Below are 26,232 nucleotides of genomic sequence, written 5' to 3' on the forward strand. Positions count from 1 at the left end.
GGAATCTCTGTCAAAATATCCCCCTCCCTAAGGTCATTTGGAATCTCCACCTGACTCATTGCCAATTCCTCTTCAGACCAAGGTCAGTGACACTCTGGGTTGTGGTGACATTAAAGTGTGGAAACAAAGTGCATGTTTGGGCATCTCCCCCCACAGATCTGCACAAACGTGTACCTAACGAACCCGCGCGCCACTCCTACGTGGTCCGACACAGTTTCTAGCTGGCTGTTCCACGTGAGTTTCAAGAATATCTTCCAGTCCCGGATTCTCTCCACGTGACGGAAGTTCCTCATTCCTGTTTCCGTTCCTTTCTGAATCTTTTCTGCAACCTCTCATGAGCCTTTGCATCAACTTTCAGTTCAAACCCAGAACTGGATGCAGTACTACAGCTGAAGCCGAGCCTGTATTTTACACCAGTTTAGCAACATCTCCCTGCCCTTGTACTCTGTTAACAATGTCTTGGAGGCTGTATGCTTTATCAACTCATGTCTCAACCTGTTTGCCACCTTTTATGGTTTATTCAACTACACAGCCAGAAGTCCTTCTGCTTCTGCACCCCCTTTAGCATTGTAGGCCTTATTTTATACTGTTTCTGTACAGTATTCGTACAAAAAATGGATTCCTGCACGTGTCCCTGCATTGAATATAACTTAACCATTCAACTTCTGGCTTTATTCTGAAGCTGCCTTCCCTCAAATAGCACCCTTGGTTTGGAGCACAGGCAGGAATACTGTTTGTTGGTTACACTGCACAGTGGCCATCCCCTTGGCTGGGATGTAGCCACTGCATGTGGAACAGCAAGCGGTTCTTCCTATTCAGATGTCATGGGACAGGCGCTGACTGCTTCCTTCTGTGCTCTGGGTTGATGAGCTGCTTTGTTTCCACAGGGCTGCAGTGGTGGGGCCGTAGATTGGTGCGACACAGGGACAAATGGAAAGAACGGAGAAGAAATACCTCAATGCGGAGCGTGAGGATGAGATGGTGAGTCTGGGATAGCATTTGGTGCCACACTTGGAATGGAGAGAGCAAGGAGGGAGGGTGGGAAAGAGAATAGCATTAACCTGAGGAAGGGGTGGTTGCTCAATTAAAACAGCCAAGCAAGAATTTCTTCTCTAAAATGGGAGTGAATCTGTGGATATGCTGAAACAGGGCCGTTCAGCATCTCCAAGGTTGAGAGATTTTTAATCAAGAAGGATGTTGAAGGTTGTGGGTAAAAGGCAGGAATGTAGAGTTGAGGATTATTAACTCAGCTATGGTCTGGATGAGGACGGCGGTGATGAGACAAAGGCAGGCAGCACTGGTCTCGGGTACGGGCAAGGCATTTGCAAGCTTGCACAGAGGGTTCGAGAAGTTGCTGACACGGGTGGAAGGGGGCTTTTTGTGAAACAATGTGGTGGATGGGCTGCGCGAGCTTGGAGTTGGATGGGAGTTCAACCCAAGAAAGTGCGTGGAGAGAATGAAGGGGTGCGGAATCCTTGAGGTTGGGGTAGAGGAGGTTCAAAAAGAAAAGGATGTCGATGAGGATTTGAGGGAGGAGGTTGGGGGGTGGTGGGGAGGCACGGTGAATGTTTGAGGTGTGAGGAGAGGGGTGATAAGGCCAGGTTGCACAGTGGCTCAGTGGTTAGCACTGCTGCCTCACAGTGCCAAGGAGCCAAGTTCAGTTCCACCCTGGGGTTTGCACATTCTCCCTGTGTCTACATGGGTTCCCTCCGGATGTTCCGGTTTCCCCCCCTCAGTCCAGAAGTGTGCAGGCTAGGTGGGTTAGCCCTGAGAAATGAAAGATTACAGGGAAAGGGGGGGTCTGGGTGGGATACCCTTCAGAGGGTCAATGTCGACTTGATGCGCCAAATGGTCTGTTTCCACATTGTAGGGATTCTGTGAGGGAATGGTTAGGGAAAGTGCAGTTTTTGTGGGAGGGTGGGTGTGCGTATTTGAGGTAATTGATGGTCAGTGGGGAGCTTGGCTGAGAGAGGATCAGGTGGGGGTTGGGTGGGATCAAATAGTGTGTGTGTTGCGAAGGTGGGATCAGGGTCATGAGGGATTGGGAAGGAGTGTGAGCTGTGAAGGTTTGTATTTGGGTCAGATTTGTATAAGTCATTGGGAAGGTTGGCTGAGACTTGTGGAGTCTCTGTAGGGGCTGGTTAGAATCAAATCAGGCATGAGGAGGGAGTGTTGAGGAGGGTCAGGCTTTGGATGGAGGTGAGGAGTTGGAGCAGCTTGAGCAATTGGGAAAGATGAATGTAAGGGTGCGGATGGTCAGGTTGGGAGGATTGGAGTTGCTTGAGGGATCGGGGAGCATTGATAGGGAGTATTGGAGTCAGGGTCCACCCTGACTGGATTCTGCTGACCCTGTTCTCTGTCTTGCCTCAGGAAGTGGTGGGTTACCAGCTATGCTGGTGGAAGCTGGGCCTGGTTGGTGTAGGGACAGTATGCAGTGGCGGGCTGCTGCTCCTCGTTCTCTACTGGATGCCTGAGTGGAGCGTCAAATGGATATGCAGGGAAGTCCCGCTCCGAGAGGCTACAGTTCTGCTGCTTTGGACCACGGTAAGTAACAAGTGCAGTCATCTAGGAGAGATAAGATGTTGTAGATTACTGTCCTCTCTGATCCATTGCTTCCGGAAAGGTAGCATTCCAGGCCATAATTCTTCATCTCGGTCAACATTATTTAAACATTGCCAGGCCGTTACCTCATTGCTGTTAATGGGATCTTGCTGTGTGTAAATTGGCTGTCATCTGATATAGACTCCCTAAAGTTAGAAGGCCATCTACTGTTGATTGGTGGTACTGTGAGCTGAGTGCACATTGTCACCTTCATCCAGCCAGCGGTTCTATTACTGACTATTTCTTTTAACATCTACTTACTTGCAGGATGAGTTCCGCACATGCTTCAGGGTCCGGGTGCAGTTCATGGATGCTCCAGGCTACGATCCCCTGGGTGTGCTGTTTCCCAGACGTGACAAGGAACCTGTGTGCAGTGCAACTTCCATCGTGATTGAGCACCCAGACTGTGAAAGGGATCTGTTACCCAAGACTCCAGATGTGGAAAGAGTTCAGGTCAGATTGAGAGTTTTTTGTTTTCTCTCCCTTCTGATTGAGATGGAACCTGACGCTGTAACCGTAATCTTGTCTGGCATTACTATCACCCCCGTAATCCAGATGGCAGGAGTTAAACAGAAGCAGGAGCCAGTGTATCAAACAACCTTCTCTTTCGAAGAACAGAGACGAACCCAAGAGCGATGTAGGAGGGATAAAGTACTCGGAGATACTTTAGTCTGATTTGGAGATCTGCCATTATTACTCTGGTTGAACATTTTGCTCTTATTCCTCCTTGACTTCAAACCATGTACCTGCCACTGCCCGTCCCCACTCCTAATTAACCCACACTCATCGTACGCACTGTTCCTGTGCACTGTTTGATGCTGAGGCTCATAGACCTGCCTCACACTCAAACCTGTGCCCCTCTCCACTGGCGTGCACTGGGCTGACAGCGGTGCTGATGTATCTGGGAGCAAGAGCATGGCTTCTTCCCAGAGTGTGACTTTACTGACTCACCATCAAATGGGGGAAATGCAGCACTCGGTGTTTAACTAGCTGGATTGCTGTGATCCCCAGACCTGAGGTGCCAGAGGGATTATGTGAGCTGATTGTGTCTGTATCCAGGGTCTGGGAGAGCTGAAGATGGGTTTACTAAGGTTTCTCCTCTGGGTTTCAATCCGCTGAGTATGAGGGGCACATTAGACTCCACTGCAGTACACCCTCTTGCAGAATTAAGGTTGATGGGCAGCTAGAGCGAAGGGATTTTGGTAGGAGTGATGATGAAGGCAAAGTACTCCTTACATTCTACGTTCCCTGCCAACCCTGACCCTGATATTTATCTCTTTTTTTTTTGCAAATTAGATCCGCTATTTCATCCATCAAAACGTCAAGTACTTGTGGAACCCTCGTGGGCAGATGTTCTATCGCCTGGCCGCGCTGGAGGAGGGGATCCTGTGCTCAGCACTGCATGCATGCCATGGTGCCACTCCGCCTGCAGTCAGCAAAGACTATCGGTATGTGCCCGCATGGGGAGGCAGCCATGGCAATTGAGAGACAGGTGGCCTGTTTCCCCCTGTTACAACTACATAAATTGGCACAGACCTAGCCCAAGTTACCTCGTGGTTGCACCTATCAAATAAAATGAGTCCTTTCAGGCAGTATCAGGGCACATGTTGCAAATGTTTGGTCACAGAGGTAGGTTTTGAAGCCTGTCTTAAAACGGGCAAGTGAGGTTTAGGTTTAAACTTCCAGACCCGAGGACCTCAGCACCAAGGGTGAGGAATTGGGGGTTGGGAATGCATTTAAGAGGCCAGAATGCAGAGATCTCAGCTGTAGAGTTGGAGGTGATTACAGAGTTAAGGGAGAGGGAGAGAATCAATTGCTTAGTAGGCAACTGGCATAAGTCATTGAGTTGACTGGAAAAGTCCTTGGGATTCAGAGTGATGTACTCCTCGGGTTCAATAGAACGTGCCCAATGGCAGATGATGGAATAATTTTGGACTGCAGGCCACGTCGGCTAAGCCGTGTCCCGTCTTTTGGGCTGGCTTGATCTCTGTGCCTGTGAATAGTTTGCTGAAGCCGAGGTGTAGCGAGGGAGATGAGAGGGTGGTAGATATGATGCCGATGCCAATGCCATAGCCTTGCTTTGACCTGCCGTCACTGAGTTGGATGTCTGTGGTGCTACTGTCGGTGAAGGTCATGGTTTTTATTGTGGAAGAGGAGAGCATTCTAAAAATCTTCATGATTGCTAGAGGCAAAGGCTCTTTGTGTGCAGCGTTGCTGCTTGTGTTTATTTTGACTGTCCTGCGCATTGTAAATATTGTCAGTGCTGCCTCTTGATGATCAATAACTGCCCTCTGACTCTGTAGGAAGTTCCTCAGCCACTGGGCGCAAGCAATTGAGGATCCTTGCAATGATCTTCCCTTTGGTAGGTAGCACAGAGACTCCTGCACAGTCACTGTAGTCAGTCTTGTCTCCCTCATTGAGTATAGCCTTGATCGTGGATACGTACAGCCTCTGGTGGGGGGTGTGACATTGCACAGCTGTGCCAGGCGCATGTCTCTGTTGTGATTCAGAACCTTGGAAGGAATACTGTCTGCCCCAGAGTCCTCACTGTTTCTCAGCCGTCGCATAGGATACTCGGCTTCACCCTGCATCTTGGCTCTGAGTCTGAGCTGGGTCGAGTGTTGCAGAGTTTTGGATGAGGTTCTAATTCATGCAGGGTAGAATGTAGCAGAATGGTGCTTTGGAATAGCCAAGCCTCAGGGTAATGAAGGTGCAAATAAGTGTTCAGCAGAGGGTGAGGCGTGACCAAGCTGGGCACCATCGGAGATAGCAATAGGAGTTCTTGGTGTAGGGACAATGTTATTAAACTGGAAAGGGTACATAAAGGATTGACAAGGATGTTATTAAACTGGAGGCTTTGAGTTATCAGGAGAGGCTGGATAGGCTGGGACTTTCTTCCACTGGTGTGTCAGGAGCTGAGAGTTAACCTTGTAGAGCTTTATAAAATAATAAAAGGCATGGATAAGGTGACTAGCCAAGGTCTTTTCCCCAGGGCAGGGGTGTCCAAATCTAGAGGGCATAGGTTTAAGGTGTGAGGGGAAAGATTTAAAAGGGACCTGAGGGGCAACTTTCTCCACACAAGATGGCGCGTGTGTGGAATGGGCTGCACAGGAAGTTAGAGGCGGGTACAGTTACAACATTTAGAAGACACTTGGGCCGGTGCATGAATAGGAAAGACTTGGAGAGATATGGGCCAAACGCAGGCAAATGGGTCTAGTTCAGTTGGGGAAATGTTGTCAGTGTGGACAAGTTGGGCTGAAGGACCTGTTTCCGCACTGTGTACCTCCATGACTCTATGACCAGCCACACTCAGCTTTGGAAAGGTTGTGAGTTGACTGGGCCTCAGGCTGCAGACAGTTCAAGAAAGTTTAGCTTTGCCATAAGCTATCAGTCATGGTGTGATAGAGTCTCAATATTGTAGCAGCGGTGGAAATCTGATCCTATGCAGTTCTGCGACTTGGCCTTGAGATATAACAGCACATTCAAGGACTTTGGAGCAGAAAAAGGTATAAATGGGATGATGGTTTGCAACGATGGAGGGGGACGAGATACGTAATTCTGATGGGTTTCCTCTAAATGAGGTGGTGTGCTCTGTTCTTGCTGGTGGGTGTGCTGGGGACTGTTTTCTATGTGAGGTCATTGATTTGTCTCCAGCTTCTCATGTTCTTCCTTTACAGGAAACTCTTCTTTGGCGAGAATCAGGTTGATGTGAAAGTGCCTTCAATTCCTCGACTCCTGATAAAGGAGGTAGGGCTCTTGGTAATGGAACTTTGTACCCTTTATCCACTGGCTCTGCTGAGTCCCATGAACTAGTTCAAATGAGAGGATGAGTGGGAGGCCACATTGTTCGCAGCTGGAGCAGGCAAGTCTCTGAGAGATGGCAGAGCAACATCTATCAGCATTCGACCTACAGGCGGCTCAGTGGTTAGCACAGGTTTGATTCCACCCTTGGGTGACCATCTGGGTGGAGTTTGCAACATTCACCCTGTGTCTGGTTGGGTTTCTTCTGGGCTTCTTCAGTTTCCTCTCTCAGTCCAAAGGTTAGATGGATTGGCTGTGATGAATGGTCCATTATGACCAGGGATGTGCAGGCTAGGTGAGTTAGCCATGGGAAATGCAGGATTGCAGAGATAGGGCAGGAAGTGAGTCTGGGTGGGATGCTCTTGTGAGGGTTGGTGTGGGCTTGATGGGCTGAGTGGCCTGCTTCCACATTATTGGGATTCTGTGATTCCTGCATTCTGCTGAGCCAAAGTGTGAGGGTTGAGTGGGTGTGGGGTAGGGAGCAATGTGCTGAGGCTGGTAAAAGTCTGAATTCCAGGAAAGCAGGACCTGTTGCTCTGGATTTGGGGCAGTTACATCCCTGTCATGAATGAGTGTCAACAATTTTCTTTTCAAAATTTCTATCTAATTGTATGCTGTACCGCCCTCCCAGTATCTGACGAGGACACTGTTGATAAAGCTTTACTTTCAGTTTAAAACTGTAGCAAGAGCTTCACTTTCAATTTGAGTAGAGGGAGCTTCACTCTGTGTGTCCGTCCGTGCTTTCCTTGTTTTGCCAGGTTTGATGGGGACAGTGTTGAGGTAGCTTTACTGTCATGAGTAGAGTAGTGTTATCTAACCCTGTGTTGTCCTTGTTGGGGGAGTGCACGATGTGGGGGGATAGTGTTGAGAAAGTTTTACTTTTGGTTTGTAAAGGTGGAGGAGATTTTACTGACTATAACCCACCTTGTACTTCTCTCGTTTTCTGTAGGTATTGAATCCGTTCTACATTTTCCAAGTCTTCAGTGTGATTCTCTGGTGCTTGGATGATTATTACCTGTACGCATCTGCCGTTGTCTTCATGTCTGTCGTCTCCATCTGTGCCTCCCTATACACTGTGAGAAAGGTAAAGAGCTCTCAGCCTTTGTGTAAACAGCTGTACAACCAGCTCAAGACACTGCCTGAAACCTTCTCAACATCATCTTTTGTTTCATTGCCTCAGCAATATGTCCTCCTCCATGACATGGTGGCTGCCCACAACGTGGTCCGTGTGAGAGTTTACCGCAACAACAACAGTGAGTCAACCTCTTGTACAGAGCGCTTTCTCTATCTCTAGCCACGCTGCTACCTTGCCTTGTGTCGACTCTGACTCTCTTGGTGTCTAGTTCCAGCTCTTGGAAGGGCAGGTGGCGGGTGAAGTGTTAGTTATTTCTGCCCTTCCGTTTTGGGTGTTTATCTCTTTTTTTGTTTGTTTAAAATATTCATAGTGACAGAGGAAATCTTCTCGACTGACCTGGTACCTGGAGATGTCATCGTCATCCCGACCAACGGCATGATAATGCCCTGTGACGCCGTGCTGATCAGCGGAACGTGTGTGGTCAATGAGAGCTTGTTAACAGGTGAGGAGTGAACTCTGTGTGTGCGCGCGTGCGCGCGCGCTGGGGTGAGATTACTGCCTGCCAGAGGCCCCCTCTCCCTGTGTCCATACAACAATGTCTACTGTAATGTTCCCTGTGAAACCCCCCCCCCCCCCCCCCTTCCCTGGCAGCAAGTTTAGGTTTAGATTTTGTCACGTATACTCAAGTACAGGAGTACAGTGAAAAGTCTAATGGCACCATTACTACTTTGTATCTAAGTACAAAAAACTTAAGGTACGAAGTCGAAAAAAACAAAGTTAAAAATGTTAAGCATTACCTTTGTAGAAAAATAAAGAAATAAGGTAACAGTTAACATTCAAGTCCTCCCTAATATAAACTAGGAAAATGAAAGAATAAAGGTAAAAGTTCAGTCTTTGAGTCCTCCGCTTAGCTCTCTCTCTGGGGCACCTCAGCTGGCACCGATACTGGGGTGCTTTGCTCACTGCTTGCTCTTACTGCGTTGGGCCACAATGCCATCGCTGTTGCTGAAGCTGTCCCTTCCACAATCTGAACCTGCTGCCTCTGGAACAGGCCCAGGCAGGACTCACTTACACACAGCGATACCCCTGCTCTGAGCCAAGACACACCGATCTGTCATCCGATGTGTAATCTGAACAGTAACAGGCATTGCCCCGCTAAATGGGCATCTTGACCAAACCCACCAGAACCACAGCGGAAATCAGAATGGACTTATCTTGTGTTATTGTTCCGTGCAAGAGGGATTGAATACAAAGTGAGAAAGGTATTCTGTTCTGATGAGACGACCTCTGGAGTACTGCAGACACTATTGATCTCCATGTTAAAAGGATGTAAATGTTTTAAAAGCAAGTGGGTGAAAGGTATGGGCAAGAATATGAAATAATGAGAGTCACCTCAAGCTTATTGACTGTTGGAGTAGGTTTGAGGGGCCGAGTGGCCTTCACATCTATACGTTTGTGTGCTCAAAGGAGGATGAGATGTTTCTAAAATCAGGAATGATGGTTACCACTGTTGCTTCAGCGCCAGGGACCTGGATTCAATTCCAGCCTTGGGTGACTGTCTGTGTGGAGTTTGCCCATTCTCCCTGTGTCTGGGTGGGTTTCCTCCGGGTGCTCTGGTTTCCTCCCACAGTCCAAAGACGTGTATTCTAGGTGGGATCAGCCATGCTAAATTGCCACATAGTGTCAAGAAATGTATAGATGAGGTAGATTGGCCATGGGAAATGCAGGATTACAGGCATAGGGCTGGGCTGTGTTAGAGTCTGTGTGGGATACCCGTCTGAGAGTTGGTGTGGACTTGATGGGCCAAATGGCCAGTTTCCATGCTGTCGGGATTCTGAAATCTATGAATACCTTAATGAGGGATGGAGGGGTTGATGGGATTTATGAATGATGCCTGTTCTCCCAGGTGTAGTGAAGGTTAAGAAGAGTAGATGCATAAAGTGTAATACTGAGAGCAGACAGCACCTTTGGAGAAAGATTCAGACTAAACGTTACAGGTCACGGCAGCCCTTGTTTGGCACAGTTATACAGATCTCCAGCTGCTTTTTGCAGATTTAGGGGGCGATTTAATAGTTGTGTTCTAAATCGTGGGAGGTTTTTGATGGATTAAGTGATGCTTCCAGTGACAGGTGGCAACAGTAACCAAAGGACACGGATTGAAGATTTAAAAATAACCAGAGGAGATGAGAGACATGAAGAGAAATTTTTAAAATCTGTATGTTGTGGCCTGGATTATGCTGCTCACAAGGATGCTGGAAGCAGGTAGAGTCGGAATTTCAAAAGGGAGAGTTGAATAAATACGTGAAGGAGAGAATAGCTGCAGATCTGTAAGACAAGAGGGAGGGAATGGGCTAATTGTGTGGCAATCTCCCGCATCATTCAAGGCAAGGCAATCCGGAATCCACTTTGTGTTCCATCCACAACAGATGCTCAGTGGCAGCAATGTGGGCCATTAACAAGCAGCCACCACCGCTGCTTTAACTGCAACTTCAGCACCTCTTAATATTTAAAATGACAAGGACTAAAAGGTGACATTGGGACTCCAACCTCCTGCAAATGCCCCTCCCATGTCACTCACCATCCTGACTTGGGAATTAGGGGAGGTAATGGCCTAGTGGTATTATCGCTGGACTGTTAATCCAGAGACCCAGATGACATTCTGAGGACCTGGGTTCAAATCCTGTCACAGCAGATGGTGGAATTTGAATTCAGTAAATATCTGGAATTAAGGATCTAACAATGACCGTGAATCCATTGTCAATTGTTGGAAAAACCCACCTGGTTCGCTAATGTCCTTTAGGGAAGAAAACTGCTGTCCTTACCTGGTCTGGCCTACGTGTGACTCCAGGCCCACAGCCAATGTGGTTGCCCACAGGGCAGTTAGGAGTCAATAAATCCTGCCTAGCCCAGCGATGCCCTTGTCCTGTGAAGAAATGAATAAACAAAAATATCACAGTCACTGGGTCAGAATCCTGGAACTCCCTCTCTAACAATACTGTGAATGCCCCCTACACTTCTCAGGCTGTAGAGCTTTAAAGGGGCAGCTCAACACCAACCACCTTGAAGGGAATTAGGAATGGATAATGATGACCTAACCAGCGATGCCCACGTCCCGTGAACAAATGAAGCAAAGGCAGTTTAGGTTCTATGGCTTCCTGTGTTCTGAAACTCGTTTGGCTCAGATCAATTTTATCACCGATCACCACCTTCAAATCTCTCCCTTATGACCTGCGAATTGCCTTTTTAACGGTATGTCTGCTTTCTCCCCCTCCCACCTCACACACACCACAGGAGAAAGTGTGCCCGTCTTAAAAACCAACCTTCCAGTCCCTGCTCACTGTACCAATGGGACGGTACAGGAGGAGGAGGAAGAGGTATACTGCCCGGAGAACCACAAGCGCCACACTCTCTTCTGTGGCACGGCAGTCATCCAGACGCGGTTTTACAGCGGCGAGCCGGTGAAAGCTGTCGTCGTCCGTACAGGTGCGTGAGGGAGATTGAGGTGGTGGATGGCCTGAGCTGTTTGTCCTGGCCTTGACTATAGCATGAGAAGTTCTCATTCCTTTTCCCTATCCTTAGGCTTCTACACCTCAAAAGGGCAGCTGGTTTGCTCAATCCTTTACCCAAAGCCCACCGACTTCAAGCTGTACCGTGATGCGTATCGCTTCCTACTCTGCCTGGTGTGTATCGCTGGCATCGGCATGGTCTACAGTATCATCAACAATTCCCTAAAGGGGGTGAGTATGGAGTGTGATCTGTGTGAGGTCACACCTGCAGTCCACTGTCCTTGCATTTCTTCGACTCCTGTTCATCTCCTCTGTTGGGATGTTGGTTGTGCTGGGGTTAGCCTCCGTGCCCCCTCTTACCCGTTGTTACAAAGTTGTGTAGAGTAATCGTGAATTGGAAGGCAGGAAGCTAGAATTTTTGTTAAAAACAATGATAAGGGAGAAGCGTGCATGGTTCCTTTAAGAGGTGAAGTGCTTTGCTTAGAGATTGAGACGGGAACAAAGTCTGAATGTAGCTGAAGCTGAACAGCCAGTTCTGAAATGCAAGTACATATCAATTGGCTGCGTGATTGGAAACCTGAGGCTTATTTTGATATTTGGCAACGAGCTGGAATCAGCCAATTAATTTAAACCAAACACTTAGTGATTGAAAACCAATTGAATTTAAATCTGATGGTTTTGACAATCTTGGACTAATGCCATTGTAAGAAAATTGATATGTCATCCAAGGTATATAAGGAGAGGGTTTTTGAAAATCGGTGTGAGAGCAAACTGCCCTCTGAGAAATAATTACCTAGCTCTCAAGAAACCACTAAGCTCTCTTATGAATAGATGGTGCTTTCTCAAAGGTATCACGGTACTTCTAACTAAGAGTCCCCACAGAAGAAATTAGAGAAAACATCCCTGACAGCTGGATCAGCAGAAGAAAGGCTTTTATGACTTGAGAACAGCAGAAGAAAGGCATGTAGACTTTGAAAGACCAAGTTTTAACTTATTTTCTTTTAACTTGGGGACTTTTGTTTATTTGGAACAGTATACCAGCAGAATTTTGTTCAGTTAGGGAATAGTTTGTGGTTATGGGGCATTTGTTCAGTTTGTTAGTAATTCTGTTAATTTGTTCACTGTTAGAGTTTAAAAAAAACTTGTTATTTGTTATTTATAAAGTGAATATCAGGGATTTTCTTTCATTTAATGACTCTTTTTAACAGATTATAAAGGCAAGATGAGCTCGAGTGTTTTGGGTTTAAGTATTAGAAGAGAATGCCTACTCCCACCACTACAATTGGTGGGGAGAGAGTGCTTGTGTTTCAGGTTAATTATCAGAGGGGTTCGACCTTCCCATTCTCCATATCACCTATCAATTTACTAGAAATTCAGAGCAGGCCAGTTACATTCCACACAATAGATTAAGCGTTTGCGACATTTCACATTTTAGTGCTTTTGGGTAAAATTTTAGAGGGCACTGCAGGGGGGATGATAGCCAAGTGATAATGTCATTGGATAGTAAATCCAGAGACTGAAGCTAATGTTCTGGGTGCAAGGGTTCAAATCCTGCCATGGCAGCTGATAGAAGTCAAATTCAATTATTAAATCTGGAAAATAAAGCTAATTAAACAGTAAAGCTTGAAAATTAGCATTGATTCATTGGTTCACCGACGTCCTTAGAATTATAGAAGCCCAGCATTATGGGAGGAGGCTATTTGGACCATTGAGTCCACAGCAGCCCCCTGAAGAGCATCCTACCCAGACAAACCCCCACCCCACCCCCCCAACCCTGCCCCTATAACCATGCATTTCCCATGGCCAATCCACCTAGCCTGCACACCTCTGGACTTATGGGAGGTATCTGGAGGAAACCCACACAGACACAGGAAGAATGTACAAAACCCAGACAGTTGCCCCAGGTTGGAATGGAACTGAGGCAGCAGTGCTAACTGCTGAGCCACCATGCTGCCTTTACTCAGTCTGGTCTACATGTGACTCCAGACCCAGAGCAATGTGGTTGGCTGTTTAGTGCCCTCTGAAATGCCCAGCAAGCCACTCAATTCAAGGGCAGTTAAGGATGGGCAGCAGATGCTGGCTTTGAGAGTGCCACCCACATCCCATAATAAAGAAAGAAATTAAAGTGCTTTTGGAGTGTTTGCTAAATGGGCTGGTGCATATTTGCAGTATCTGAGGGCTACAGGAAACTAACCAACCTGCAAATAATGTTAAGGACCTTAGGTTGACGAAAATGGCTGTTCAGACTTTTCGAGCAAATTTGCTAATTGGGATTCCTGATGACTCGCCTTAACCAGTTGTGTTCTGTCGTGGCCAGTCAATCTTCAATGATGTGACCCTATGTGGTAACTATATACAGCAGCGCTTCCCAAGCCTTTCTCCCCCGCTGCAGCTCCACTTCAAGACTTAGCAGTGATCACGACCCTTCTGTGAGACTGGAGACAGTAAAGGTGTCGGGGAGATGTGTGAGTACTGGTTATGGAGGTCACGGAAGCGTGTGTTAGATTCGGAGCTTGGTTGTTACAACTTGGTCAGGACTCCACAGCGCCTTGGGACTTGTGACCCACCTAAGGGCCCAGTCCCCCACTTTGGAAAGCCCTGCTTTGCGTACCTAAGAGAAACAAATTATTTGTTTAAGCTGCAGCCTAAATGCCTCACTGGTGCTATTTGTGTTTGGGAGGGTGTTTGTGACTGACCTTTGCTGACCTCTCCCCTCTCTTGACCCCAGGAAAAGGCTGAGCGCATCATCGTCAAGGCGCTAGACATTATCACGATCACCGTGCCACCTGCTCTCCCCGCTGCCATGACGGCTGGCATCGTCTACGCGCAGTACCGCCTCAAGAGGAAGGGCATCTACTCTATCAGCCCGCAGCGCATCAACGTGTGTGGGCAGCTCAACCTGGTCTGCTTTGACAAGGTCAGTCGTCTTGGAGAGGGGGCAGTGGTGCCTAGCAGGTGGCAAGGAGGTTGGGGTGCTCCTTGATGTGTCCCCCATTCCCTGCACCTTCCCAAACACTGTACCCTTTGGCATTACTGAGCCAGCACCACCAGCAACGCACCTCACCACCTCTCCTTCTGTCATTTCCCATTGTCTCTGAGACTGACTCATTCCTGAGTGTCCCACTTCAAGCTTTCCTTCTGTATTCGTCTGTTGCGATGGCTCGCCGGTCAAATAAGGCATTGTGGCTAAACAGCGTTGAATGAAGGTAAGGGACATCCCTGAGAGCTGGAGAATGTTGAAAACCAGCCGCTCAACAATGCCTCTGTTCCTCTCGAGGATGCTGCACACCATTCCTCAAACTGGTCACAAGCAATATCCCACTTAACTGTTGGGTTTCTGAAATAAATTGCGTGTGAATCAGTACCTTAGGAAAAAAAAAAAGAAAAATTACAATGGGTAGAGGACAAGAGCATCCTCTCAGTGCACAGGCAGTAAAGACTCCACGTTTGCTTTAGTAGTTGGAACAAATTCCTGGTGGAGGACCAGACCATTCAGCCGATTAGTAGCGGAGGCAATGGCTTAGTGGTATTATCGCTGGACTGTTAATCCAGAGACCCAAGTAATGTTCTGGAAACCTGAGTTTGACCCCCATCACGGCAGATGGTGGAGTTTGAATTCAACGTTTTTTAAAAATCTGAAATTACAAGTCTAATGATGACCATGAATCAATTGTCGGAAAACCCCATCCGGTTCACGAATGTCCTTTAGCAAAGGAAACTGCCATCCTTACCTGGTCTGGCTGACGTGTGACTCCAGACCCACAGCAACATGGTTGACTCATAACCGCTCTCTGGGCAATTAGAGATGGGCAATAAATGCTGGCCTAGTTAGCAACATCCTCACCCCATGAATGAATTTTTAAAAAAATATTAGGGCCATACTGATGTTGACATCCCGCATAAGCTCTTCCCACCTCCTCGATCTCACTCCGTCAACTGATCTTTCTGTTCCTTTCTCCCTTGTGTATTTATGCAGCTTTCTCTTTAAATGTATCTACACTCTGTCTTCCATCCCCCGTGGGAATGCTTAATCATTCTCAACTCTGTGTAGTGATGTTTTTCCTAAATTCCGATGGGATTTATTAATCACTGTCTATCTGATACTGATGGCTGGAAATGCTGGTCTCCATAATAGTGCGAGCATCTTTTCTACATCCACTCTTTCGAACTCCTCAGTAATTTGAAAAGTCTCCATCAGATGGTCATGTCTACTACAGAAGAGAGCCCCATCCTATTCAGTCTTTTCCCACTGACTCATTCTGCCCACATGTACAGAGTAGAATGATCCTGTTTGACTCTGACAGCCCTTATCCCTCCCTGCAGCTACCCAACTAACTCCATCTATTTAAACTCTGCTTCTGTAGACAGGGACGCTGACCGAAGATGGTCTGGACATGTGGGGCTTTCTCAGAGCTCAGGATGGAAGGTGAGGCTAATAACATTTTCCCCCAGCACCTTAATGTGTGTGCGCGCGCGTGTCTGTGTCTGTGGTAGAACATCTCAGACTTGAATTGGAATTGTGATAATCCACCTGCTTCCTGTTTCTAACTGGATTCTGAATAACCCAGGCATCATGATCACAGCAGTGGATGGTTATGTAACCCAGGATGGGTTACTCTGCCCTGCCTCATTCCCAAGATTTGCAGTCATACAGCGTGGAAACAGACCTTTCGGTCTAACCAGTCCACACTGACCATAAATCCCAAACTAAACTAGTCCCACCTGCCTGCACTTGACCACTATCCTCCCAAACATTTCATTTTCATGCATTTAGCCAAATGCCTTTTAACTGGTGTGACTGTATCTGCATCTACCACTTCCTGTGGAAGTTCTTTCTACACGAGTTACTCGCTGTGTTTTTTTTTAAATAAAAGCCCCTCTGTAGTGTCTTGTGATTGCGGTCACCTTCCTGAGCCCGGATTGTAGCCCATTAACTGCTGGGGAAAATGTAAACGTGCCAAGAAATTAGAAGTAAAGTATGGAGTAGTTATAATCGGGGAGGAGACAGTTTGGTTATCTGAATATATACCTGGATAGTACTAGTGTAAAGGACACAAAAGGGCAAGAGTGTCTAGAGTGTGTTTAGAAATATTTATACTCAAAGTAAAATAGCACCAAGGCATTTGGAGAGCTGGTGTAGACGTGATGGGCCAAATAGCCTCCTGTATCATAACTTCTCTGACTCGGAGAAAGGAGGCACTGGCTCTTGAGAATGAAGTGAGCCAAGATGGTCAAGTGTCAACTGGGGAGCATTTAGCGATGGTGACCAATTGTATTGTAAAGTTTGGACTAGCTGTGGTATAGGAGAAATAACAGCCCAGTGGCGAACCACCTTTGCTGGAATGAGAATGAATCTAACCCAGATCAATTACAATCAAAGATTAGCAGAGAGCCTAAAACTGACTGCAGCTGGAGTACTGCATGCTGTTCTTGTCACCACATTATAGAGGATGCGGAGGACACTTACCAGGATGGCATCTGGGCTGTGAGAGTCTGAGCAATGAGGAAGGATTAGATATGCCTGGGTTGTTTTCCTTGGAGCTGCGAGGGTTGAGGGGGATAACCAGACAGAGGTGTCAAAGACTGAGGGTTGTAGACTGGATAGGGAGACACCTTTTCCATTGGTAGTGGGTCAGTATCCAGGTGGCATAGATGTAAAGTAAGAAGTAGCAGGCCAAGAGGAGAATTGAAGAAAAATCTTTTCACTCAGGATGGAGAGAGACTGGAACTCCCGCCTGCAAGTCTGGTTGAATCAGAAGCCCTCCTAACGTTGAAGCAGGATTGAGGTATGAATTACTTGCGTTGCTGTAGTCTCCAAAACTATGGAAAAATGGGATGAGTGTAGTCATTTATTTACCAGCATAGACACAATGGCTGAATGGCCTCCTGGGTTGTAAATAACTATAAATCTGACACCTTTAAATCAAAGAGAGTATGGGTACAGCCTGTGTATATATTCCCTGAAGGCTAAAGGTGGGACTCGCAAAACCAGAGCTCCAGGATGACAAAAGTGATGCATCTCAAAGGTTCCACAAGGTAGCTCAACACCACCTTGAGACTTAGGGATGGGAGATGAATTCTGACCCAGCCACTATGATGAAGAAAGCGAGCTTTTGAGAGATGTCAGATAGATGCTGAGAGTGCAAACCCAACTGAAGATAGAAGCTTCAGAGGTGAAGAGAGAGTATAAAGAGTAACTAAGCCAATGCAGAAGGAATGCAAAGTTTTCTATTGATTTGCAAGTAAAAGCAAATGAAAAGAGGTGTGGAACCAATTTTGGAGCAAAAGGGGAGCTACACCTGGAATCATAATGGTCTACATCATGGAAGCAGGTTCTTTGGCCCAACTTGCCCATGCTGCCCAGGTTTTACAATTGAACTAGTCCCGTTTGCTTGCCTTTGGTCTACACCCCTCCATACATTTCCCATCCACGTACCTGTCTAAATGTTTCTTAAATGACAAAATTGTACTCCCCTCCACCACTACCTCTTGCAGGCCCTTCCAGACGTTCGCCACCCTCTGTGTGAAGTAGTTGCCCCTCCCGACCCTTTTGTGTCTTTCCCCTTTCGCCTTAAACCTATGTTGTCTAGTTTGAGACTCCCCTACAATGGGGGAAAGCTGTCTGCTAGCTACCTTATCTATTGCCCCTCATGATTTTATAGCCTTCTATAAAGTCACCCCTTAGTCTCCTGTGCTCCGGTGGTGGGGGGGGGAGGACAAAAAACAACTCCCAGTTAATCCAACCTTTCCATATAGTTCCAACCTTCCAGTCTGGGATAGCGTCCTAGTAAATCTTTTCTGCACTCTTTCTAGTTTAATAATATTCCTTCTATAGTAAGGTGACCAGAATCGCATGCAGCTCTCCAAATTTGGCCTTGTCAACGTCTTGTACAGCTGCAGCAAGACATCCTACTCCTATATTTAGTGCACTGACTGCTGAAAGCAAGCACACTGGAAGCTGCCTTCACCTCCCTGTCTCCTGTGGCTCCACTTTCATAGAGCTATGAACCTGTACCCCAATGCCTCTTTGTCCTATAACACTCCTCATGGTCCTACCATTGACTGTGTAAGTCCTGCCCTGTTTTGACTCACCAAAATGCAACACCTTGCATTTATCTAAATAAAACTTGATGCTGGGGGTGACGTGACTCCGGTATTAAGGAATACTTTGCACCTGTCTTTACCAAGGAAGAAAGTGCAGCTCAGGTTATGGTGAAAGAAGAGATAATTCAGACACGTGAATCAGTGACAAGGTGTTGTTGAGTAGGCTGTAAACATGATAGAATGCCCAGACTGGATAAGGTGTACGCAAGGGAATTGAGCGGCAATTGTTGGTGCACTGCCCAAAACTTTCCAATCTTCCTTAGTCTTGGATGGTGCCGGAGGACTGGAGAAATGCATATTTGGAAAACTCTTATGAATGTTGTTGATACCGCTGAATAGAAGGGAATAGCAGGACTTTGAAGCCTCCGAATTTGAATTAGGTTTATTGTTGCATGTATTCACATGAATACAGTGAAAAGTACAGTCGCCGCTTAATGGCGCATCTTAGTTATGAAGATACAGAATCTTGGGTGCAAAGCAGAAAAATAAGGAAAGCAAAGAAGTTAAGCATTACAGTCTGCCTCACTAAATAGTAGCAAAACACAAAAACACGGTTAACAGTTTAACACCACAGTCAGTAAGGGCCAGGCCCTGCTGGGCACTGACTCCACAAAAGGGCTCGACCTCCCCTGCCCTGACTCGGACCTTGCCCTGGGCTGTCCACTCCCGCCCTCCTGCTGGAGTACTGGTCTGAACCTCGAAGAAGCCATGATGCTATCAACCGTCTTAGTTCTGCTCAGGCACACCAGCCTTTTCGTTCCTGACCAGCCAGGCCCCCGGCCGCTGCTGTCATCACGGCCTGCGCAACCGAGCTCCCTCCAGAAGGTAAAACTGAACTGAATCTACAGAGTCTCCCAATAAGAGCAGGGTTATTTCCGTTTCCTAATAATTTAAGCTTCTGGCATACTGTCTTTCTCTTCCTTGTTTTCAGAGTTGACCAGCACAATTTCTCTAAAATCAATCCCAGTTATTTACAGCAATAATTGACAGGGCAGTTACCCAAACTATCTCCGTTCTGAACTGGGCTTGTGATGCTAGTTGTTTTCACACCCAGACCTAGTTTCCACCTCAGTGAAGCCTGCCTTACTAGGCCCACACAAGTAACCACTCTGTTCTGTGTACCTCTCTTCCATCTCTGCAGGTTTCTCTCCCTGGAGCGTGATGTCACCGGCCAGCATCTCTCTCGGTCCCGCTTTATTGCTGCCATGGCAACCTGCCACACTCTGACAAACATAGAGGGGAAGATTTCAGGGGACCCCCTGGACTGCAAAATGTTCGAGGCGACTGGCTGGGTGAGTGACCCGTTCCCCCAACCCCAACCTGAAATTGTCCACGACTGCAATGTGTACCTGAGCTCTCCGACTCCCCCTTGTCCCTATGCTTCTCTCTCCCATAACAACTCCTGCTTCAGCCAAACCTGCATTTCAAACTTGCTGTGCTTTGTTTCTGAATCCCTCCTTAATCTCCCTGACTGTGCAAACTCCGGCAGACCTGCACCTTCCCCTGGTTGACACTGTCCTGATTCAGGTCTTGAGCATCCTCCTGATGTTAATTACTCTGCCATTGGTGGCTGTGAATTCGGTTGCTTGTGCTCTGAGCTCTAAAATTGCCTCCCTAAAACCCTCAACTTCTCTTTTTTCCTCCTCCTGAAAGCTCTCACTGACCAAGAATTTGGCTGCTTAAACTGCTGTTACTGCCTTACATGGCTTGGGGTCAAAGTTCACTTTCTGGCTGTGATGCGAAGAACACCCCAGGCGCTTTAAAGGTGGGATGTAAATGTTGAAGTGAGGGCCAGTGGCCAACACCTCTCTTTGTTTGAAACTTTGCTCACCTTTCCTCTGTTGACTTATAGGTCCTGGAGGAGCCCACCGCTGAGGAGACGGCCCTGCATGACCAGATCATGCCCACTGTTGTGCATCCGCCACGGCAGACTACCTCTGCGACTCCCAGCTGTGGGGATGCTGACATGGTAGGTGGAGATGGGAACCTGGGGCAGTGCCACGCTTGTGGTAGCAAGCGGAATGTGCAGGGAGCGTGTTACAAAAACTGCTAATTTTTTATTTTTGCTTTGTTGGAATGCGGGCATCGCTGGCTAGGCTTGTATTTCATGTCCGTTTCTAATTGTTGTGGAGAAACTTGGTGGTGAACTGCTGTAGTCCATGTGGTGTAGGGATACCTGCAGTGCTGTTAGTGTTGGTTCCTCAGATTTTGACCCAGAGGCAGAGAAGCAGCAGTGAAGCCATTCAAAGTCAGGATGGTGTGCAGTGGAATTGCAGGGGCTTATGTTCTTGTGCATCTGCTGTTCTTGTCCTTCAAGATGGTATAGGTCGTGTGTTTGGAAGGGAAGGTGCTATCGCAGGATTCTTGGTGAGTTGTTGCAGAGCATCTTATCGATCCCTTTCTCCCCCATCTCCCTGGGAAACATCATGTTTGCTAAGACGTTTGACTTCTCTTCCAAGAACCTGCTGACCTTGGTTAAGTCAACTGGGGTAGATTAATCCAAATAGCAAATGTCTCGCCAGCCGAGGCAAGTCAATTTATTGGTCCAATTAAATCAGCAGCTATACCAGCAACTTGTACATCAGTGGAATAACCTAGAGGGTAATCACAGAGGGCCTGTACTCCGCTGACCAATCCAGCTGGTGTGTGTATGTGAGAGATTTATTGAGAAAAATGTTCATAAAGGCAGTGCATAACTGGGAGGTCATAGCAATCAGCCAAAACTGAATAGGCTGTTATGTCTACCTGAGCCCCCTTCAAAATAGGAGATCAATCTCAGGAGTCAGATTTCATCCAGTAAAGGGTTAACCTGATCCAGCAGTTACTAAAACACTTCCATCAGTTGGTGTGAGATTTCTTTGTTTTACGTGGTTGGAGAATATGTAGAGAAAAGAGCTATATTGGAAAACACGGCGGTGAGCAGCACCGGTCGCAATGTATGGAAAGGTGACGATAGTAATTGAGGGGCCCTGAATAACTTTTGCATTATCACTAATCCTTCTGCTGACATTATTCAGTGAGCAACTCAGCTGGCAGTCAGTTAATGTTCCTTTTCCCTGCGTCTTTAAGATTTCTTTGTTTTTTTCTCCTTACTCTGCAGGAGCTACAGGAGCTGATGGTGAGTACAGCACTCTCCCCTCCACTCCATCTGTTTGTACTGCATTCTTTCTTTGATGACAGAAGGTAAAAGTTGCCGCAGCCCCAGGGGATTGTAATTAGAACGCAGCGGCTAGTGGTGAGTTTAACCCCGAGGGTCACCACACCTCAGGTGAGGGGACGAGGTTCAGAAGGCAGGGCCTCAGCCTGTATGGGAGTTAGCCTGCACCAATGGTGTCGCTGTGTGTCATAAGCCAGCCATCCAGTCAACTGAGCGTATTGGAGCTGCAGGCTAAAGATTTGACGTGATATCTTGACCGAAAACAGGTTTTAAGAAGCCTCTTAAAGAAGAGGGACGCAGAGCAGTTGAGGGAGGGCGTTCTGGTTTTGCTTGTTGAGGTGTAATTGTCAGTTTTGTGCCCCTTCCCTCAAGGTGTGAGTGCCACTGACAAAAGCCAGCCATTGCTACCCATCCCCAGTGGCCCTCAGGTGAAGCATGCTTGAGAGGTTAGAGTCAGGCAGATCTCAGCAGGATATCTATCACAAACATTTAGAGGGCCAAGGCCTCGACAGGGTTTATGTCAAACTACCTGCAGCTTGCCGTCACCCACATTGCGCCTTGTGTCCAAGTAGTAATTGATTTATTGTCCTGTGTCCTGAAGTACAGTGAAAAGCTTTGTTTACAAGCAGTACAGGCAGATCATTAGTAAGCAAGGATGTACAGATCAAAACAGCTTGGACAGCGGTATAGGGCATGCGTTAGGAAAGATCAACATTAACAAGATCAATCATTATTTGAGGCTAGAGAGCCCATTCACCAGTCTAATAATGACCGGGAAGAAGCTGTTCCTGAACCACCTCGTGCATGCGTTCAGGCGTCTGTATTTCCTGCCTGACGGAAGAGGTTGTAGGAGAGTATAACTGGAGTGCGATGGATCATTGATGTTTGCAGCCTTTCCACGGCAGCAAGCTGTGTAAGTAGAGCCTGTGGAAGGAAGAGAGATAGTAGGAACTGCTGATGCTGGAGAATCTGATATAACGAGGTGACTTTTTTTTCTGAAGAAGGGTCTAGACCCGAAATGTCAAACTTTCCTGCTCCTCTGCTGCTTGGCCTGCTGTGTTCATCCAGCTCCACACCTTGTTATATCCGTGGATGGAAGGTCGCCTTCGTGATGGTCTGGGCTATGCACACCGCCTCCTGTAGTTTCTTCCTGTTTCTGCGCAGAGCAGTTACCATACCAGGCAGTTATGCACTTCGACAGCATGCTTTCAAAGGTGTACCTGCAGAAGTTGGTGAGGGACCTTACGGACATGGCCAATTTCCTGAGCTGCCCAAGGAAGAAGAGTCATTGTTGTGCCTCCTTGACTGCCGCATCTACATGGGAAGTCCAGGGCAGGTCAGCTTATCGTCACTCCAAGGAATTTGACACTCTCCACCTCTCAACCTCAGTGCTGATGATGTAGAAGGGCGTGTATTCTCCTCCTTTCTTTCTGAAGACAGTAATCTGTTCTCTAGCTTTTTTCGACGTTGAGAGAGAGGTTGTTCTCATTGCACCACATCATCCAGCCCTCTATCTCCCTTCTGTATTTTGACTCAATGCTGTTAGATATCCATCCCACTGCGGTGGTGTCTTCACTAAATTTGTAGATGGTGTTTGTTTGGAGTTTGGCAACACAGCCATGGGTGTACAGGGAGTACCGCAGGGGCTGAGGACACATCCTTTGGGAGTTCCAGTGTTGAGTGTTATTATGGTGGAGGTCTATGGGTCAGAAAGCAGGGGATCCAGTTGCAGAGGGCGGAGCCGAGACCAAGGTCATGGATTTTTGAGATCAGCCTGGAAGGGAATAATAGTGTTGAAGGCAGAGTTGTAGTCAACAGGCAAGAGTCAGATGTAGGTGTCTTCATCTAGATGTTCTGGAGTGAGAGCAGGGCTAGGGATATGGCATCCACTGTGGACCTGTTATGTCGATAGGAAAATTGTAGGGGCTCGAGGCGGATGTGGGCCATGACCAGTCTCTCTCTCAGCACTTCATGATAAGGCCGTAAGTATCAGCGTGAGAAGGTAGCTATTCCAAGAGTGGATTAGTGGGGCTTGACACCCCGATGGCCGAAGCTGCCCCATTAATGGGGGTGGTATTTGTAGGCCAGGATTGCCATGGGCATGCTGCTTTTCCAGTGGGGCGTTGCTCTGACACCAGGATGTTGGGGATGGTCCAGGATGAGGAGTAGGGGAGTGGGCAGCCACACGTCTCCTGGGTTTATGTCCTGTTGCAGCCCCCTGCACCAGGGGAGAAACTGGTCAACTGGCCACTTACCGAATAGCTCGGTGGCAGGATCTTCCTGTTTACAAAATGGCTACCGCTTTGGGCTACACTGTTTTGAGGCAAACACTGTTGGTGCGCTTTGTTTATCCTTGTGTCTTTGGCCACCTCTTCCTATTTTCACTTTTGCTTCCCTGCAGAATTGCTACGAGATTGGCATCATCAGCCAGTTTCCCTTCTCTTCCGCATTACAGCGTATGAGTGTGGTAACCCGGACTCTCGGAGAGAGGCGGCTCACTGCCTATATGAAGGGGGCGCCGGAGACCGTGGCCAGCCTGTGCAAGAAAGAAACCGGTGGGTCTGGTGTTCGCCTTCACACCCACATGTTGGGGCTTGAATCATCCCAAACCCCACCACCCCCACTCCTGTTCTGTATCTCTGCCCCTGTCTGCCTGATAAATTGAAATGGGAGTTCCAGTGCAATTCCTTCACTGAGTGGTGGGGATGTCAGCCTCCAAGTTACAGAACAGGCAAGAATTAGTTCAGTTTCTACCAAAACCAAGGCAGTGACTCCTTGACCTTTTTTTTTGTTTTTGTGATAGTTCCAGAGAATTTTGCGGAAGTCTTGGAAAAGTACACACGACTGGGACTGAGGGTTATCGCTCTGGCCCACCGCAAGCTGGAAGCAAAACTGACTTGGCACAAGGTGCAGAATGTCAACAGGTATGACCGGATCAGCTGTGATCATGTTGAATGATGGAGCAGGCCTGGAGGCCTCAATGGCCCATGCCTGCAACTATTCTTCAATGTTCCTCTGTGAAGAGCTGCCTGGTGGCCATGAGATGCCCTGTATAAATTGCATTCCCACATGTACTTCCCAGCAGAAATCACAGGAAATGGCTCCTCTGGTTTCTAACTTCCCCTGGCCTTCTCCCCAGTCCAGCATATCTGCAGGTGACTGTAGCGCTCTGCCTGTTCACTTACTGGGGATTCCACAACAAACAGTCTGCTGTCTGGTCTGTGCTATTATTCACCGGTGGACTAAGTTTTGCTCCCCATCTCTGATGATTAAAAACTAACCCAACCATGAGAGATGGTTGTCTCAGGCAGCCATCCCTGAAGGATTACCAGAGTTCTGACCTTGTTGCATGCTATCCCAGACGCTTGCACCTCACCTCCGACCAGTCAGCCGGGTGAGTAGGAGACCATGTTAGCCCCTACCACCAGGCACCAGTCTAAACAGTTAGCTGTCAGCAAAGCTCATCAGCTGCAGGCTGCTCCCTTTGGACTCCCGTGGGGGCTGTGCGCTTGAAGCCCTGCCTTGGGCCTAACTAAACAAACACTGCTCTTTCCACAGGGCTGTGATCGAGGGCAACATGGAATTCCTGGGACTGATCATGATGCAGAACAAGCTGAAGCCGCGCTCTATTCCCATCCTCAGTGAGCTCAGGAGAGCCTGTATCCGTACAGTGATGGTGACAGGTGGGTGTTTCTGCAGGTGGGTGCAGAGTGAAAGGGGTGAGGAGAGTGGTCTGTATGTTAATGTAGGAACAGCAGCAGCCAATTTACTGAAAGCAAGCTTCTGCAAACAGCAGTGAGAAATAAACATGATCTGTTTTGTTTAGGATATAAATGTTTGTGGGGGATAAACGTTTGGGTGAATCTCCTGCTCCTTTAAGAAATATAGGTCTGTCTGCTACGACGTGTGTTTCGCTAACACAAATTGGCTGTAATGCAATTGATGAATAATGAACACTCCACATAACACAAGCTTTCTACTGGGCCGTACAGTGATTTTCAACATTACAAGGTCACGCAAGAACGCACCTCTTCTGTTATAGCAGAACTACCTATAGTCCAAGGTTTTTTACTTGCATCTGTCTCTGGTGGGGTCCTCAATGCGTTGTCTCACCCAAAAGACAGCACCTTCAGCAGTGCTGCACTGCCTGACGACCGACACTGGGAGCGTCAGCGCGGTTTACAGGACTCAAGACTCTGCTGCAGAGTTTGAACCTTCTTTCCTCTCACGCGAGTATGGAGTGAGGAGAGAGTGAGCCATGCCTGACACCTTGGAGATGAGCCACGTGTTGGGGTCAAAGCATGTAACGACTTGTGGAAAGTGAGGGGCCGGGAGGGGATTGGAGTGAGATGCAGGCAAGTTTGGTTGGGAGTGTGGAGGGGACTGATGGGTGATGCGTTCAGTTCTGGTCTCCCTTCTGTAAGAAAGATACTGTGGAGCTTGACAGGATTCAGAAAAGCTTTACAAGGATGTTGCCAGGATTGGAGGGTTTGAGTTACACGGAGAGGCTGAATAGGCTGGGGCTATTTTCCCCTGGAGAGCTGGAGGCTAAGGGGTGAGATTTATGAAATCATGAGGGGAGATGAGTCAGGGGCTGTAAGGAGCACTTTCTAAACCCACCATTTCTCCCAATTTCCACTCCCTCCACCACCCCACCCCCCCCCCCCCCCACCAAAAACAACCACCACCCTAACCCTCACCTTCTGCTTGCAGGGGACAATATGCTGACAGCGGTCTCTGTGGCCCGTGAATGTGGGATGATCCCGCTGAACGGGAAGGTGATAGTGACGGAGGCGTTGCCACCGAAGGACGGTCAGTCTGCCACCATCAACTGGCAGTATGCCGAGGATCCGAGTCTGTGGAAGAAGCCGGTGGCAAATGAAACCAAGGTGAGGAAACTGATGTCGTTGCTCATTCTATGCGTAGCTGTTCTGCATTAGCAACTTCTTAAGGAGCATCTCAATGGCAGTATTGAGTCCAGATGCCAC

At 47.8% G+C, this 26,232-nt stretch overlaps 1 protein-coding gene across 1 annotated transcript in view; it reads left to right on the forward strand.

Moving 5' to 3' along the window:
- The window catches only part of LOC125448740 (polyamine-transporting ATPase 13A3-like), a 63,429-nt gene that overhangs the window by 13,374 nt on the left and 23,823 nt on the right, over positions 1-26,232 (forward strand). The window contains exons 3-21 of the mRNA XM_059642549.1: positions 888-981; positions 2,371-2,544; positions 2,869-3,054; positions 3,898-4,049; positions 6,279-6,348; positions 7,352-7,486; positions 7,583-7,655; positions 7,848-7,979; positions 10,769-10,960; positions 11,057-11,214; positions 13,712-13,900; positions 15,348-15,409; positions 19,229-19,379; positions 19,940-20,056; positions 21,188-21,205; positions 23,646-23,799; positions 24,048-24,168; positions 24,803-24,927; positions 25,958-26,133. Of these exons, the coding sequence (XP_059498532.1) occupies positions 931-981; positions 2,371-2,544; positions 2,869-3,054; positions 3,898-4,049; positions 6,279-6,348; positions 7,352-7,486; positions 7,583-7,655; positions 7,848-7,979; positions 10,769-10,960; positions 11,057-11,214; positions 13,712-13,900; positions 15,348-15,409; positions 19,229-19,379; positions 19,940-20,056; positions 21,188-21,205; positions 23,646-23,799; positions 24,048-24,168; positions 24,803-24,927; positions 25,958-26,133 (2,436 nt within the window). The 5' untranslated portion in view covers positions 888-930. The remainder of the gene's footprint in view (positions 1-887; positions 982-2,370; positions 2,545-2,868; positions 3,055-3,897; positions 4,050-6,278; positions 6,349-7,351; positions 7,487-7,582; positions 7,656-7,847; positions 7,980-10,768; positions 10,961-11,056; positions 11,215-13,711; positions 13,901-15,347; positions 15,410-19,228; positions 19,380-19,939; positions 20,057-21,187; positions 21,206-23,645; positions 23,800-24,047; positions 24,169-24,802; positions 24,928-25,957; positions 26,134-26,232) is intronic.

This window comes from Stegostoma tigrinum, chromosome 45 (genome assembly GCF_030684315.1).
Source record: "Stegostoma tigrinum isolate sSteTig4 chromosome 45, sSteTig4.hap1, whole genome shotgun sequence".
NCBI lineage: Eukaryota > Metazoa > Chordata > Chondrichthyes > Orectolobiformes > Stegostomatidae > Stegostoma > Stegostoma tigrinum.